Below are 18,121 nucleotides of genomic sequence, written 5' to 3'. Positions count from 1 at the left end.
CCGGCCAGTTCACCAACTTCCAGCTCACGGGCGCCAGCGGCATCTTCACCGGCTTCTCCACAGAGTTCGTCGGCCGCGCCTGGGACCTCAAGCAGAATGACGCGGCCAAGCTCGTCTCCAGCCAGCCAGCCTCCGGCATCGTCAAGCTCTCAGCCGGGCAGAAGCTCCCCGAGCCTGTCGCAGAGGACCGCAAGGACATGGCGCTCAACTGCCTGGAGGCCAAGCTCGACGTGGACATCCCCAAGGGCGGCCGTGTGGTGGTGCTCAACACGGCCAACCTGCCGCTTGTTAAGGAGGTCGGGCTGGGGGCTGACCTGGTCAGGATCGACGCCCACTCCATGTGCTCCCCTGGATTCTCGTGCGATTCGGCGTACCAGGTCACGTATATCGTCCGTGGCAGCGGGCGCGTGCAGGTCGTCGGCCCGGACGGCAAGCGTGTGCTGGAGACCCGCATCGAGGGCGGCAGCCTCTTCATCGTGCCCCGCTTCCACGTTGTGTCCAAGATCGCTGATGCCTCTGGCATGGAGTGGTTCTCCATCATCACCACCCCCAAGTAAGGAATTCATTACTGAAACAAATTCTACTTGTCATGGTGTTGTGCACTTGTGCTTCTCCAGAAATTAATCCATGGGGATGATCTAATAATAGCATTGTTGCTGCAGCCCGATCTTCAGCCACCTGGCGGGGAAGACATCGGTGTGGAAGGCCATCTCGCCGGAGGTGCTGGAGGCGTCATTCAACACGACGCCGGAGATGGAGAAGCTCTTCCGGTCCAAGAGGCTCGACTCCGAGATCTTCTTCGCCCCCAACTAGGGCCATTCATTGCACATCGGCCGGTCGCCTTAGGCAGAAATCAATAAATTTAGTTAGGCTTTGAGCGTGAGTATGTCAGTTAGCTCTGCAAAATCTATCTTAGTTGCCCCTGACAGATCAGAATGTTTCTGTCACTTCGTCATAGGTTAAATCAAGTGTGAGTGTTTGTTGCCGGCCTGAGCTATTATCAGAACTGATGAATGCAATCGATCGTTAAATTCGGGAGAAATTGTTATCGATCGTTAAATTCGGGAGAAATTGTTTGCCTCCTGTGTTATATGCTTTCTTAATTACTGCTTCTACTAGTGCTTCTTCTTCTTTTTGCCTGAAAGTAAATTCTTTTTGAATTCTTTTTTCCCTGCTTCTTATTCTTACTTAATAGAACTTAAGGCCTGTTTGGATCAGTGTTTTCATTTCAAATACCTCTGTAAAAAAAAATACATGCCTCGATTGGCCGTTTCGTTTCCGGACGGAAATTGCTCATTAGCCGGTAAGTTACACCCGTAAAGAAACACCTCCATACTATTTTACACTCAATCTAAGCGTGGTTTTATTGTTTTGAATTTGAAACTATTTCTTATTTTAGCGTGGTCTCCGTCGCCGGCTAAGTCAGTCATTATCAATGTTAATGCTGCGATATATGCATGGTCATTGGTGTTGTCATCCGCAACCACTGGGTCTTGTGCTAGCTGCAAGCGTATGCTTGTTTTTGAGCATTAGTACAGACACAAGCGCTCATATACACGCGCATACACTCATTCCTATGAACGCACACATGTACACCCTACACCTATGAGCACCTTCGAGAGACTGAGCCGGCATATCATCTTGAGATTTATGAAGTCACCGTAGGCGCCTCGTCGTCGACGGGAACGTCTCCTCCCACTGAAAGCGCATCGCCGGAAATCCTGAAATAAATTCAGGAATAATGCGAGCACCAGGATTTGAACCCTGGTGGGTTGGGGATACCACTCTCCACCTAACCATCTCAACCACAAGTTGGTTCGCAAGCGTATGCTTTGTTGATCATGTTGATTACCGGTGAAGCTATTGCAATGTGCCATGCTTCGATTTTTGCTGAAGTAACCGGGTTCCAAAAAAGTAATTGTGGAGTCAGATTTGTTGGGCTAAGTCCCTCCACATGGAGGTGTGTTGGCAGCCCAACATCAGCCCATAAGTCCAAAACATGTCAGCCGTTGATCCTCGCTGCATCCAACGGCTGAGAGTGCTTCCAAGTGAAGTGAAGCAAGGAGAAAACCCTAGCCACTCCACCCCTGCTGGTGGTGGCTGCCATTCGTGTGAGAGTGAGAGTGAGAGCACACAAGAGAAAACACAACCTGAGAGAGAGGAAGAAGAAGAAGCAGAGGCTCAGTCCAGATTTGCTACATCTGACTAGACAGTGTTCAAGCTGGTGATTGGAGGCTCAAACGTGCTTGGATCGACCCCAAACTTGGTGAGCTCGTTCCTTACTTTGAGTACTTCGATCTGGTTAGCTGGTTTGAGGATTGGGTCAGTGGAGCATCAGATTTGAGAGTGGTTTTGCCAGCTCTGAATGGTGTAGTTTCAGAACAGAGTAGTTTTGGGAGACGAACAGTTTGGGTAGGCAAATGTTGTCCGATTAAGCTGAAATTTGGAGGGGAAGTCAAGAACTCATGTGTCTACTTGTCTGCCAGATTTGGTGTTGTTTGGTTCAGCAGTTTAAGAACAGTTTGCAAAACACTGAAGGGTACAGAAGCTGTGTAAACTCTGCTTTGCTGAAATCTTGCCTCTTGTGGCTGTTGTTGTTGTTGTCGGTTGGCAACGTGGAGAGTGTGTTGTAAATCTCTCTAGAGGTTCTAGAGCAAACTTTGTACTCATCATTCTCATAGTGAAGTTGCATGGACCGGTCGGTCCACAGCCGTGGTTCTTTTACTCCTCAAGTTAAGGAGGTTTTCCCACATTAAATCCTGTGTCACATGTGCATGTTGTTTGTGTTATTCCGCTGCTTACTTGTTGGTTGAAGCTGTCCTCAAAGTTCATAACAAGTGGAGGGGGCTGTGTAGTGTGCATATTTGCCGTGTTGGTGAATTTGTGCAGTGCGTTGTTGCTTTCCAGCCCCAACAAAGTGGTATCAGAGCCTTGGTTTGCTTGTGCAAATTGCTGAGTTTCTTATGGTGAAAGATGGAAGTGAATACCAGAAGGATGATATCTTTGAATGGTACAAATTATCAAGCATGGAAGGGCAAGATGGAGGACTTGTTGTATGTGAAAGAATACTGGAAGCCAGTGTTCTCCACTGAGATGCCGGAGGGCATTGAGGAAGGTCAGTGGAAGGTATTTCATCGCCAAGCTTGTGGGTTCATTCGGCAATGAGTCGATGACAATGTTTTGAACCATATCATTGATGAGACACATGCACGCACCTTATGGCAGAAATTGGAAGAGTTGTTTGCCCGAAAAGAAGATACAAACAAGATGTTCTTGATCAAACAATTGATGTGCTTGAGGTACAAAGAGGGCACTCTAATTGCAGATCATGTGAATACATTCCAAGGCATTATAAATCAACTTTCTTCAATGGGAATAACATTTTAAGATGAAGTGAGAGCTTTGCTGCTACTAGGCTCATTACCGGACAGCTGGGAGACCTTTAAGGTCACGGGTTGCAATTCAGCACCTAATGGACTTGTCACTTGGAATCTTGTGAAAACCAGGGTACTAAATGAAGAGTCCAGAAAGGTGGCTGAAGCTAGTTCTTCCTCACATTCAAAGGTGCTGGTCACTCAGTCTAGGGGAGAAGTAAGAGCAGAGGTCCGGATAAAGGGGCAGAAAGAGGTAGGAGCAAATCAAAAAGTAAGTATGTTGATTATGAGTGCCATCACTGCCATCAGAAGGGCCACATTAAGTGGCAATGTGACAAGTGGAAGAAAGACAAAAAGAAAAAGAAGAAGCAAGATCAGAAGCAAGTTGACAGTGATAGTGACATAGAGGGCAACCGAGTTACTGCAGTAGAAGAGGACATCATGCTTGTTATGCATGAAGAAAATGAGGGAAGATTTGGTTCCACTATTGAGGAGAAGATCATTGTTGTTTCTAATGAAACCGTCAACCTTGTGGATGGTGACGAGATGATTTGGATACCGGAGAGCGGTGCTACCATTCATGCTACATCTCGCAGAGAGCTCTTCACTAACTATATATCAGGTGATTTTGATGTTGTGAAGATGGGGAACAATGATAGAGCAGCCATTATTGGAAAAGGAGATGTGCATTTGGAGACCGCAAATGGTACAAGGTTAGTCCTCAAATCTGTGAGACATGTTGAGGCACTTCGTCTCAATATTATTTCAGTTGGTTTGCTTGATGGAGATGATTACTTGAGCAGTTTTGGAAAAGGGCAGTACAAGCTCACCAAAGGTAACATGATTGTTGCAAGAGGTAAAATGGTCTCAGTGTTGTATCATGTTCATGCTAAGCTCTTTAGTGCTTCTGTCAATGCACTAGAGAAGGATGATCATTGTGCTCTATGGCACAAGAGACCTGGGCACATGAGTGAGAAGGGGATGAAAGTGCTAGTGAAGAAAAAATTGTTGAAGGGTGTGAAAGGAGTTCACATCAAGAAATTTTCAGATTGTCTAGCAGGGAAGCAACACCGAGTTGCCTTCAAGACTCTACCTCCTCACAAGAAGCCCGAGAAGCTGGACTTGATACATTCCGATGTTTGCAAAATGTCGGTAAGATCTCTTGGTGGTGCTAAGTACTTTGTGACTTTTATTGATGACTTTTCCAGGAAAGTTTGGGCCTTCACTTTGAGGACCAAAGATCAAGTACTAGGTGTATTCAAGCAATACCAAGCCTCGGTTGAGAGAGAAACTGCAAAGAAGATCAAGTGCATTCGCACAGATAATGGAGGAGAGTATATTGGGCCATTTGATGCATATTCCAAGCAGCAAAGTATTAGGCATCAATTTACTCCCTCGAAGACACCACAGCTGAATGGTCTTGCTGAGAGGATGAACAGGACAATTGTGGAGAGAGTTAGATGCTTGTTGTCAAGTGCAAAGCTACGCAAACACTTTTGGGGTGAGCAAGGTTGTCAGAATCGCGATTCTGTTAGACGATTCTACGACTTTACGATCCAAACTAACCTCTATGATTCTACGACTTTAGTTCTTAGAATCTACGTTTCTACGATCCTGATAGTGAAGATTCTACGATTTGCGATCCTACCATCGAAGCTCCGATCCGATTCAAAATCACGATTCTGACAACCTTGGGGGTGAGGCTTTGATGACTGGAGTTTATCTTATTAATCTCTCACCAAGTTATCCTTTGCAGGGAGATGTTCCTAACAGGGTCTGGTGTGACAAGGACGCCTCATATGACCACCTGAAGATTTTTGGGTGCAAGGACTTTGTTCATATTCCTCAAGATGAAAGGTCAAAGCTTGATTTGAAGACACGACAGTGTATCTTTCTTGGCTATGGTGGTGATGAGTTTGGCTACAAGCTGTTTGACCCTATAGCAAGGAATGTTTTGAGAAGCCGTGACGTTGTGTTTCTTGAAGACCAAACAATTGAGGATATTGTGAAGACAAAGGGGCAGGTTCCTCCTCAGTAGCAGCAAGACATGATTGATTTTGACCCAGTTCCTGCAGCTCCAGCTCCCGTGCAAGTTGAAGCAGATGCAGAAGATGTACAAGATGATGTACATGGTGGTGCAGGTGAAGAAGATGCTCCCCAGCAGCAACAACAATAGTATGATGCTGAAGTTGATGATCCAGATCAGTAGGAAGCACCAGCACCAAAAAGTCCACCAGCTGCTCCACTCAGAAGATCCAAAAGGGATCGAATTCCTTCCAGCAGGTATCCCTCAGATCAATACGTGGTGTTATTATCTGACGGTTCAGAACCTGAATGCTTTGCAGATGCAATGGAAGATGAGCACAAGAAGGAGTGGGAAAATGCTATGCAAGAAGAGATGGATTCCTTGCATAAGAATCATATTTATGAGCTGGTAAAGTTGCCCAAGGGCAAGAAAATTTTGAAGAACAAGTGGGTCTACAGAATCAAGCAAGAAGAGCACACATCACATCCAAGGTACAAGGCCAGGCTAGTTGTAAAAGGATTCGGCCAGAGAAAAGACATTGACTATGATGAGATGTTTTCTCCGGTGGTGAAGATGACATCCATAAGAGTAATCCTTGGCATGGCAGCAAGTCTCAACTTGGAGGTCGAGCAAATGGATGTGAAGACTGCATTCCTTCATGGTGAGTTGGAGGAAGAAATATACATGGAGCAACCTAAGGGGTTTCTTGTGAAAGGCAAAGAAGACTATGTGTGCAAGCTGAAGAAAAGTCTCTATGGCCTGAAACAAGCACCAAGACAATGGTACATGAAGTTTGAAACTGTCATGGGGGAGCAAGGCTACAAGAAGTGTAGCTCAGACCATTGTGTGTTTATTCAGAGGTTCTCAGGTGATGATTTCATCATATTATTGCTCTTTGTTGATGATATCCTGATTGTTGGCAAGAATGTCTCTAGGATTGCTAAGTTGAAGAAGGAGTTGAGCAAATGTTTTGCTATGAAAGACTTAGGTCCAGCAAAGAACATTCTTGGGATGAGAATTAAGTGAGACAGAAATTGCAACAAGTTGTACTTGTCTCAAGAGAAGTATATTGAGAAGGTACTTCAGAAGTTCAGGATGGAAAATGCTAAAGTTGTGAGTTGTCCACTAGCAGTCCATTTCAAGTTGAGCAGAAAGCAATGTCCTACCACTGATGAGAAGAAAAAGGAAATGCATCATGTTCCTTATGCTTCAGCGGTTGGGAGTTTGATGTATGCTATGGTATGTACAAGGCCTGACATTGCTCATGTGGTTAGTACTGTGAGCAGATTTATGTCCAATCCAGGAAGACCTCATTGGGAAGCCGTGAAGTGGATTTTGAGATATCTCCGGGGCAGCACAAATCAGAAACTTTGCTTTGGTGGTGGTGAAGCCAAGCTGGTTGCCTTTTCAGATTCTGACATGGCTGGAGATGTTGACAGAAGGAAATCTACTTCAGGTTACATGGTTACCTATGCAGGGGGAGCGGTGTCATGGCAAAGCAGGCTGCAAAAGTGTGTGGCACTGAGTACAACTGAAGCTGAATTCATTGTAGTAACAGAGACGAACAAAGAGCTATTGTGGCCGAAACGGTTGGCTTGTGAGCTTGGTTTTAAGCAAGACAAATATGTGTTGTTTTGTGACAACCAAAGTGCTATCCACTTAAGTAAGAATGCAAGCTTTCATTCAAGGTCTAAGCATATAGAGGTCCGTTATCATTGGATTCGAGGTGTGTTGTATTCCAAGAAAATGCAACTTGAGAAGGTTCACACCGATGAAAATGGGTTGATATGTTGACTAAAGTGGTGACAAGGAAGAAACTTGAAGTATGCCGCCGGCTCGGTGGCATGGCTGCCGGAAGGCAGTGAGACCCTCCATGATGTCGGGAGTGCGAGTTTGTTGGGCTAAGTCCCTCCACATGGAGGTGTGTTGGCAGCGCAACATCAGCCCATAAGTCCAACACATGTCAGTCGTTGATCCTCGCTGCATCCAACGGTTGAGAGTGCTTCCAAGTGAAGTGAAGCAAGGAAAAAACCCTAGCCAATCCACCCCTGCTGGTGGTGGTTGCCATTCGTGTGAGAGTGAGAGTGAGAGCACACAAGAGAAAACACAAACTGAGAGAGAGGAAGAAGAAGAAGAAGAGGCTCTGTCCAGATTTGCTGCATCTGACTAGACAGTGTTCAAGCTGGTGATTGGAGGCTCAAACGTGCTTGGATCGACCCCAAACTTGGTGAGCTCGTTCCTTACTTTAAGTACTTCGATCTGGTTAGCTGGACTGAAATTGGGTCAGTGGAGCATCAGATTTGAGAGTGGTTTTGCCAGCTCTGACTGCTGCAGTTTTAGAACAGAGTAGTTTTGGGAGACGAACAGTTTGGGTAGGCAAATGATGTCCGATTGAACTGAAATTTGGAGGGGATGTCAAGAACTCATGTGTCTACTTGTCTGCCAAATTTGGTGTTGTTTGGTTCAGCGGTTTAAGAGCAGTTTGCAAAACACTGAAGGGTACAGAAGCTGTGTAAACTCTACTTTGCTGAAATCTTGCCTCTTGTGGCTGTTGTTGCTGTTGCCGGTTGGCAACGTGGAAAGTGTGTTGTAAATCTTTCTAGAGGTTCTAGAGCAGACTTTGTACTCATCATTCTCATAGTGAAGTTGCGTGGACCGGTCGGTCCACATCCGTGGTTTTTTTACTCCTCAAATTGAGGAGGTTTTTCCACGTTAAATCCTGTGTCACATGTGCATGTTGTTTGTGTTATTCCACTGCTTACTTGTTGGTTGAAGCTGTCATCAAAGTTCATCACAAGTGGAGAGGGCTGTGTAGTGTGCATATTTGCCGTGCCGTGTCGGTGCATATTTGCGCGTTGTTGCTTTCCAGCCCCAACAAGATTGTGCTAGTTTGATCAGCAATGTTAAGAACAAAGTGAACAACAGATCTCTCACATGTGTAATTGTTTTTTCAACAGTAGGGCACCAAAGTTCATATCCTGTTGTTTTAGTCATATCCTAAAGGTTCTAGCAAAGTCTGCTGAGCATGATGCATGACCCTATTGGTTTTGTGTATCTATTGATTTTACCAGGACTATAGTTTGTCTGAACAAATCTCAAATGGGCGAAGAATGCTGCTCATTATCTCCAAAAAATAAGGCTGATACAGTGGCACCTCACTTTCAAACGTAGGCGAAGCAATATTCAGGATTGTATGAGTATCTTCTTTAACGTGCCAACAAGTACAAATACATATGTAATTTACTCTTTCTTCTCTCGCCTCACACGATTGCATGGCCCGTAGCTAGCTTTTGAGCACGGCAATGCCATATCGCCATTCCTCCCCAAGGGAACTCAGGGTGGCCGTCGAGGTGTCGGAGCAGCACCCTGGCAGCCGCATCAGGCCCACTCGACCAGCCAGCCGGCCCCTCCTGTCTATTGTACCTCTCGTCCATGATGCACACATTCCGTCATATGTAGCATCTTCAATCACGACAAAACTTCCTATTTCCTAATGGTCTTGTCATTGGAAATGCTGCTGCTAAGATGCATTTGCAGATGCTAGACCACTGTCACTACATTGGACAAGTAGAAAAGAAAGGGAACTAGGGAAACACGGAAAACTGAGAAATTGTGCAATCTAACCCTAAGAACTTCTTCAACGAATAATTGTGAGCCAAAGCAGAATAATACCTTCTATAACATAGATTTTTTATCAGCGAACATGGAGGTACACTAACAAACATACATCTAGAATCACCTATAATTTATGACAATCCTTGTTTTAAGAGAAGACGAGCTACAGCCCAGAACAACATTCGTCAGGACAGAATCAGGTGCCTGCAGTTCTATCTCCCCATATTCACTCACAAAAATCCCCATCTCACCAAATTCACAGGAGATGATCGATAAATAATCATCACATCTACAAGCATACAAGAGCTCCCCATATCCTCAATTTCGATATCAGATTCAACAATATTTCTGCCTTGATCAGTGCAACTGCTTATCATACTCTGCTCGAAGTGTAGGGCAGCGTAGGATTTCCCATGCTTTTTGCACGCCAACAAAATCATATTGGTCGATGTTGGAAGACAGGAATGATTCCAGAGTCGCTTGTGCTTTTGTCAGGAGGCGTATTTAAAGCAGCAGACTTGTATGATGCGGAGTCAATGCAGGGAAAGTAGTGGAAGCAGAGGACGAGGACGCACATGAAGCAGGCGCAGTCGCGTTGAGATGCTTCCTAAAAATCTTATCGCCCTTCTCCCATTGCAAGATCACAAGGGATGGGGTTTCGAAAGTCTACTATCCCGAACGGCCGTTCCTGCGGTCGACTGGATGGAATCGCCGGAGATAGCATAGCAAGAGAAACATTGGATGATGGCTAGGGTTGCACAAGGAGTGGGTGAGTGTGTTGGCTGGCCAACGCCTCCAATATATAGCTTAGACCCACAACAAGTCAACACATCCCAGGAAGGGAGTCGTCTTCATTGAACCCGGGAAGGCAAACAACCCACGGTCCAACATCTCAGATAGTGGCGCATCTTTTAGCAACTCGTTAACTAATCCCAGATTAATTAACAATTCTTGACTAGCAAAAATAAAACACAAGCATATGTCTAATATCGGCTCAGGTCATTCATGAAACACGACACCCACGCGGACGAGGCGGCGTGACGAATTAGGAGGAGCGCTAGTGTATTTCTCCTCTTCTCAAGCTCCCTTATAAAAGGATCTTTTTGAAACTCACCTTATAAAAGGATCTTAACTCTTCTCAACTTGTGAGGTGGTACTAAACTTAGGCATTTCCTATTCGTTGCTTAGGCGCCTGTTTCTAGTGTTTCTGTAATCGCACGCACACCCCCGCCTCCACATTCGGCCGTTTTCCTTTTTCCCATGTTAAACTGAAAAACAGGTGCGCAAGCGATGGGTTGAGAACAGTAGTAACTAAGAGAACAACTCAACGATTTGTGTCTTTTAACTTCTTTTTTCCATGTTATTCTTTTACAGTTCGTGTAAAGCCTCGTTTATTCTTTATTATTATTTTCCACTTGTTAATTTTTCTTTCATTTTGTTTTCCCTTGTTCTTTTCCCTTTTTTCTTTTTCATTTTTCATTTTTCATTTTTATTTTATATATTAAATGCGTGAAGTTTTTCTTCAAAATTGATAATTTCTTTCCAAAATCCATGAACTTTGTTTCAAATTTTGAAACTTTTATCAAAATCAATGAACATTTTTATAGGTTTGTGAAATTTTCTTCAAAATCAGTGATTTTTTTAAAATCGAATGACCTTATTTTAAAATGGTGAACTTTTGTTTTCAATCGATAAAGTTTTTTTCAAAATTGATGCATTTTCAAATTTTTGTGTACTTTTTGTCAAAGTGAACTTTTTTACAAAATTGATAAACCTTTTCCAAAGTCGTGGACTTTTTCAAAGTTTTTGATTTTTTTCAGAATCCATGAATATTCTTGAATTCATGATTTGTTTTTTTTTTCAATTTTGTCGGTTTTGTCAATTGATCATCCGTAGATCGGTTAACTGCTAACCAACGAACCTTTTTGTCTGGTGACGGACTACGTCTCTAGTCGTTAATGGGACGGCCCATTGATGTAGGTTAGCGCGCACCAGATCTCCTAGCCGGCGGCACCGACTAGGAAGTCCCCAAAATTTCCTAACCCTTGCCATACACCTAGATGGGCACTAGAGATTAACACAAATCATTGTTCATATGGGCCCAAAGCCCATCTATGATTCAACAAGCCCCCATTAGTTCTGGGGCCACATTAAGTTGTCATTTGTTTTAAACAATGTTTTGATATACCAGAATTTTTAGTAGAGACTATTAAGTTGAGCATCCACCTAGAGCAAAAGCATTCGACTGTTTCACAACTGAACAATGGAATATACTCCCACCATTTATTTGTACAAGGCCACTATGGTCTATACATTTTGCATCTGTACAAGGCCACCAAGAGTAATCGAGGTGAAATTAATGATATTTTCTCGTACAAGCAACATGTTTAATACTTGCATGCATGCAGTCATAATGATAGTCAGCTACTTCCTCCACTCAGATTTCTTGCATGCCTGTGGCATATTAATGATCCTAGTAAACGAAAAGAAAAACTGACTTGCAAAACGGACATTAAATTTTACATTAGTACCTGTAATATGAGTTTGTGACCTTGTATATAAAAATGGAGGGAGTACCTTGAATTGTCACTTTGGCGTGCGGAAGTTTCACCAATGGACAGTTGATATTAGGTTGTCGAAGGCTAATCCCATGGATGGAGCATATTGGTCACACTCCTAACCCTTTCATAAGCTTCCTAGATATCGCCCTATCTCATTGACTGTGACTAGCAGTCAGGCTCCTATAGTCGTGTTCTTCCAAAGATCTCTCTATAGAATAGCATGCTTACACAAGGTTTGGAACACTTTAACATAAATATCAAACCTGCTTTACATATTACGAGAGTATTGAATCTCTAACGAAGTGGGTTAGTAAGGATGCTCTCCTTAATTAACCACTGGATTGTTTTCCTATGTCCTAATTCACGGGATCTCCGACCATATAGGCTCGGTTATGAGTTAAGCCCTGAAAAGTTTACTAGATGACCAATACATGATCTGAGGTCCATTGTTAAATTTCTAGGTCAACTGAGGTATCAGAGGCTCGTCAAGATATAACATAGTCGACTACATGCTCACATAGTTACAACATCGATAGCTTAACACTTAGAAGTTTACTCTGTCCTTCGCAGGACGAGTTTAGGCTTGAAATGTTCTGAAGGTGCAATAGGTTGACTCCTGAACTCCTCATAAAAAATCGAGCTTGATCAATGCAGATGAGACCCTAAGGGGCTGTTTGGTTTTAAGACTAGCACTGCCACACTTTGTCACACATTTTTGCCAAGCTTGCCTAAGGTTAGGGGTTGTTTGGTTTGTGACTAACTTCGCCAAAGATTGCCACACCTAAGGTTAGGCAAGTTTGACCAACTTAGGTGAGTGTTTGGTTCAAGCCACACATTAGGCAAGCCACACTTGGGTCCCACATGGCAAACACACAAAAGGTGTGGCAAGATTCCCTTAGGCTTGCCAACTTGTGGCTCTCATTTTGATGAACTAACCTAAGGCAAGTTTGGCAAAAATGTGTGGCAAAGTGTGGCAAATGCTAGTCCTAGAACCAAACAACCCCTTAGTTCATCAAAATGAGAGCCACAAGTTAGCAAGTCTAAGAGAATCTTGCCACACTTTTTGTGTTTACGCCATATGGGGTCTAAGTGTGGCTTGCCTAAGATATGGCTTGAACCAAACACTCACCTAAGTTAATCAAACTTGTCTAACCTTAGTTGTGGCAAACTTTGGCTAAGTTTAATCACAAACCAAACAGCACCTAAGTATGAATCTCTACGGAGGCACGGTGACTCTGCCTGGAGTGTTTGTGTATACATGAAACGTGTGGTCATTCCATGTTTTTATCAACGACCGCACTGCCAGATATTTAATGTGAAGTCTTACTGCTCAACCATCTTTTTGCACAACGGGCGAGGATGTTCTTTAATAGACCAACAGGGCAAGGATATCATCATACTTTCCATGTCCGATGAGGCTGAACATTCATTTGAGCTTTGTTACAAACCCGGTTCGATGAGGCCGTATTTTTTTCCGCGGGGTAAAAAGGGATCTCTATTGCTTAGGGTGGCGCCTCATCCTTACACAGTTCAACAACTTCATCTAATCCTTCTCCTAGCCACACCGCAGTGCGAGGAGTGCTACGCTGGTAGGCCGCTAGCCAATGACTAACTTTGTTTTATGTACGATTAATCTTAGTAACTAGAATCTCCCTCCCACTCACTATCAACTCCTTAATCTCTTGGACTACCACCATATATCTTGATCGATTTGGAGAAGCAAGCTATAACAATGTAACTGCCTCAGAACAGTCCAGCTCCAGAAGAATGGGCATGTTCGTGCGTTGTAAGGCTGTAGCATAGCCTTCACGGAAAGCCTCCAACTCAACATGGAGGGCACTCTCGCATGCACTCAGCTGCCTACAAAGCCGTGTAGAGGATATGTCATTGTGCGTCACGGAGGACCATACCTCCAACTAATGTGCCATCCAATGTGAGGTAGCTGCATCAATGTTCAGCTTGGTCCAGCCGCCTCCTCTGCCATGCATGCAGCCCGCGACAAGTCGCATGTAGGAGCGAGCTGGCAGCCATCAACAACTAGCACCATATTTTCCTTGGTCTTGTCAGCATGTGGGGACTGTTGTAAGCTTAGCAACAATATGATGTAGCTATGTAGAAAGCGTCGAGAAGCTTTGGTCAGCGGCAGAGGTTTGTCATGACTGATTTCATTTCGGGCGTGCCATGTACACCAAAGGAGAAAGGACCATCAATAGCACCATGCGACTCAGATCAGGCAGCTGGTCAGGCAATCCCAGAAGCCATTTCAGCCCCGTGTTGCACACCTTATCCACATCCGGGAGGGGCCAATTCTTCACCACAAATCTCCATAGATCCTTCGCTATTGGACATCTGCACATAGCATGAAATCCGTCATTGCGCTCCACTCCACAAAGTGTGCGAAGATCATTATGTTCTAGAGTGCTAGTAGAAGCAATTCTTTCTTGCAAAGAACCCATTTCTGTACTAAGAGTAGGTTGATAACCCACTGCGGAGGGCATTCTCCCTAATAAAGCGGATACCTCTGATCCTGCTTGAACAAAATGAAAGATATTATCGATAAATAAAAGCACGTCTTGCTTATTAACATCTCGGAAATATTCCGCCAGAGAATTTATTTGCACAAATAGCAAGCAAGTTGGACGCAAGCCTCCATACAAAAACTCATACCTTATGGTGACTAAGGAACCCCCATATGGTCTTCCAGATGGTATGACGACCAACTGGTAACCTGCTTGAAAAACTTGCCAATGGACAGTCATGCTCATCCAGGGTTAAGTGGTATGCTGACTGGCTGTGAAGATCGTCAAATTCTCCAGTGCCAAAGAAAGTACAGTGTGGAGATTCGGATGCCCGTGATGATGTTAATGTCGGTCAGGAGGAAGTACTGCCAGAGAAGATCCACACACCAAGCCCCTCCCTCATCAATGAGTTCGGAGACCCGACAAAGTTGAGATGTACCTTGCAGGGTGATAAGCATCCAAGAATACTCAAGTGGAATCCATTGATCGCACCAAATGTGGATATGTTCATACGCGCCAAACTAATCCTTTCTTCAGAAGCTCCATGTGATGTTGGATGTCCTACCAAGTGGATGAAGCCTTCCCGGAGAAGGTTGTATCTTCATGTCGGCCGTCGGGGTAGTAGCGAACCTTGAGGACCTGCGCAGATAAGCTCTTGGGTTTGATAAGAAGGTACCAAGCCTGCCTGGAGAGCAAACATTAGTTAAACACCATACAATCACGAAAGCCTATGCCCCCTTTCATCTTAGGTGCTAATATACTTGGCCAAGATTTCCAGCGCGTCTTGCGCCAGACTTTGGTGGAACCCACCAGAAGTTGAGAACCATTCTTTCTAGATCATCACACACGGACCTGGGGAGTTTGAAAACACCCAACATGTAAGTTGGTATTGCCTGGCCCATCGCCGTGATCATAACCTCCATCCCTACTTGTGAGAGGGTGTCAACCCAGTGCATAATCTGCTTAGTCAACCTGGCAAGGAGGTTGTGGCACTGCATCAAACACCGGCAAGCTTTGATATGTGTCATAGTATGGCCATAGTTGCCGTATAAATTGTTGGAAACAACAGTTTACGCTTCAAGACAATGGCCATCAACGCCCCTTAATTAGAGGTGTTCTATGTGATTAACAAGTAGATATAATTCACCGGGTTGTCTTGCAAGGCCTCAGAAGCTGCAACGACGCGATCAAAGATTCACATTAGATTTCATTGAAGGCCCACTGTATGTAACTTTGTGGGAAATTATACATTATAACTCTACTAGCAAATATGCCCGTGCGTTGCAACGGAATAAAAAAAGTATCCTCGCAGAAGGTGTAAAAATAAGATGTGTTGATGTGATAGAGATAAAAGAACTTTAAATAATTATCAAGTGCAATCGTTCGCCCATTATTGTCTTCGTGAGCTTTAGACACGCGACCTCAATGTTCTGAAAGTCTTTTCTCATTTAGATGGGCTCACACAGAAATTGAAGTTCACACATGTTGTTTATACATATATCCTATTCCCACAAAAAAATGTTTATATCTTCAATTCTTTTGAGTAGAAGTGTTCAAGCGACAAGTAATGTTGTATTTTAGGTGCTGCTAAAAATATCTAGTGCAAGAACATGAGGTGTCAACTATAGTAGGGGAAATTCAGTAATGGATATCTTAAAATAAGTGACGTACGAATTTAAAGTTTGTTTGCTTACGCAATGAAAGATCTAGTGCAAGTCTAAAAATAAGTAACTACTTCTGACTCGCAGACACATATATAAATCCAATAAACATATGTACAATAGCATTGCGTTTTTCTTGAACACTAAATAAAGTATTTCTAAAAAGAAGTGACGTATGAAATTTTGGAGGCACCAGCTAGGAGAATAAGATAACTCTAAAAAAACCTTTTGCGCGATGCACGAACTCCAGTTTCGCAACGGTAAATAAATATATAATTGTGCAAGTGTATGGAATTCAAACATCAAAGCAGGAAAACAGTGTGATTATTTCCCAACCAAAAACATCTTCACAGACTAAAACGCATGTAGAGAAAATTACTGGCCTATTAATCTATTATACCATGTTTTTGTAGGAAAAAAAGTAACTCCTCACAAATCAACCGCTAGTCTGTGTGTTATCCACCTGTTCATCTATTCTTCTGAACAAATAAAATATATCCCCTTCATCTTCTCTATTATGCTAGTGAATAGTGATGCAAACCTGCTGTACCAATTCCGGCATGGGTGTGCATCACGAACACTTTCATGTGCGTGATGTGGTAGGCCATATCTGACGGATCGGGACTCGCATTCAAGACGCGGTTCTGATGTCGCCCAGCAGCAAGGCCACAACTCGCCGTCCTTGTCTAGAAAGGCAGAGGGTGGAGCATTAAGAGCATTGCCCCTGTACCCCTGCTGCTCTGTCCTTACCTCGACGAGCCCTGGCTGTCCTTCAGGAGCTCTAAGTCCTTAAGCCAGCACCCTGTCAATCAATTGTGAGTCTGTCCGGCCGGCTGCAGCCCTAATCCACCGGCCGCCGAGCCTAACTCCACTCCCGCATACCCTGGCTGGCCCCGCTGCTCTATGCCCTAGTTGTCAACGCCTCACGCACTGGCTGCCATCGCGTGAGCACCTAAGCTGCCGCGCGCCTTCTCTAGGCGATCTGACTCACGCGTTCTGTGGTCGCCCTCCGGCAACTCCCCGGCCACCATCGGACGCCGCAAGCATCGTCGACTCGTACCAGTGCCCGTGGGTCGGGAAAGCGGACGTATCGCATCGACGTCAACCCACATGATGTATGTCCTCTCCCCTCCCACATCTTCGCATTATGAGGTGATGGTGTGGGCTTCCTTGCCGTTGGCCTGTGCATGACTCGTACCCATATAAGTCGCCTCGTGCGACCGGCCTTGGTTTGCGCACAATTCGGCTGCTCGTGCGCTCCACGGATCAGACCTTCCCCACCTCCCCTCTCTCCCCGAGCTGATATTTATAGAAGATGTTAGGGAAGGCAACAACAGTTGCGGTGTTTGATTCCAACTGATGGTCCGTATCGTGAGGGGTCATATAGAAGAAAAAAACTTGTTATACAAAGCACATCTTTTACGTGTCAAAGGATAAAACCTGTACATCCTATAGTTGTACGTAATTTTTTCCATAACGTTATGTAAATCTATCTCATCCGTCAATCTTTAGGGTTAACCTAAAATCAACGGATATAAAAGGGTGACGTATGGAGAACTATGAAATGCTCCATCCTTTAATATTAGGTAAAGATAAGATAACAATTTACAAAGAAATGTTTCGATGTCTACTATTGCCTCTTTTATTTATTTGTATATGATTGTATATATACTAGAACACACACGCATGTTATTATAGTGACGCCATTTTATTTTTCACGAAACAACTAGGTACAACACTAACTTCCATATAGGATCAAGGAATGTTTCTTGGAAGTATAAAGGAGGAAATGAGCAAAACTAAACTACCTTTTGCATGTACAAAATTAGGCTCTGAAAATAGTTGAAGGTATCATTAATATACTTTTGTAAAATAAAGATTAGCATGCTTCTCACAAATAAACATCTTTCATAAAAACTTGATGTTTAACGCAAGTCATTCACAAAACGAACAGTTTAACATAGATGAAGTTGTGGTTACTGACATAAACATTCAGCGATCGAACTAGAACTAAATTTTACGGCTACATCATTGCCACAACCGATTTCATGGCATCCAAGATTTCAAAATAATGGTTGAACAAAGTGGATTGCTCGCCCTCCAAACCATCACGGTGGTGCCGGTTACAGCCCACACCCGCAATAAACAAGTCCAAGCCACCAAAATTGCAAACAAATGTCGCAATTCTACCATTAGTGAGAGATTTCACATCGGCATTTTCAGTTATTGTGCCAGTATGAATCGTTGGCCTGAGGGTTCCTCCGGGTCAAGCCATAGTAGCAGCGCGGGTGACAATTCCCATGCTACAACTAACCACGTAGTTGTAGCGCCGGTTCTTGGCCAGCGCTGCTACTATGATGAGCCC

The 18,121-nt window shown here is 44.0% G+C and overlaps 1 protein-coding gene and 1 pseudogene across 1 annotated transcript in view; one reads left to right on the top strand and one right to left on the bottom strand.

The window, feature by feature from the left end:
* Positions 1-1,060, top strand: part of LOC119329922 (legumin A-like) — a 2,526-nt gene extending 1,466 nt beyond the window's left edge. Inside the window, exons 3-4 of the mRNA XM_037603027.1 lie at positions 1-553; positions 663-1,060. The exon at positions 1-553 is cut by the window's left edge and continues 1 nt beyond it. Of these exons, the coding sequence (XP_037458924.1) occupies positions 1-553; positions 663-813 (704 nt within the window). The 3' untranslated portion in view covers positions 814-1,060. The remainder of the gene's footprint in view (positions 554-662) is intronic.
* An 8,075-nt stretch (positions 1,061-9,135) lies between these two features.
* The window catches only part of LOC119334075, a 79,955-nt pseudogene continuing 70,969 nt past the window's right edge, over positions 9,136-18,121 (bottom strand).

This window comes from Triticum dicoccoides, chromosome 7A (genome assembly GCF_002162155.2).
Source record: "Triticum dicoccoides isolate Atlit2015 ecotype Zavitan chromosome 7A, WEW_v2.0, whole genome shotgun sequence".
Taxonomy (NCBI): domain Eukaryota; kingdom Viridiplantae; phylum Streptophyta; class Magnoliopsida; order Poales; family Poaceae; genus Triticum; species Triticum dicoccoides.
The sequence above is the reverse complement of the archived record's forward strand: the minus strand, read 5'-3'. Positions and strand labels throughout refer to the sequence as shown.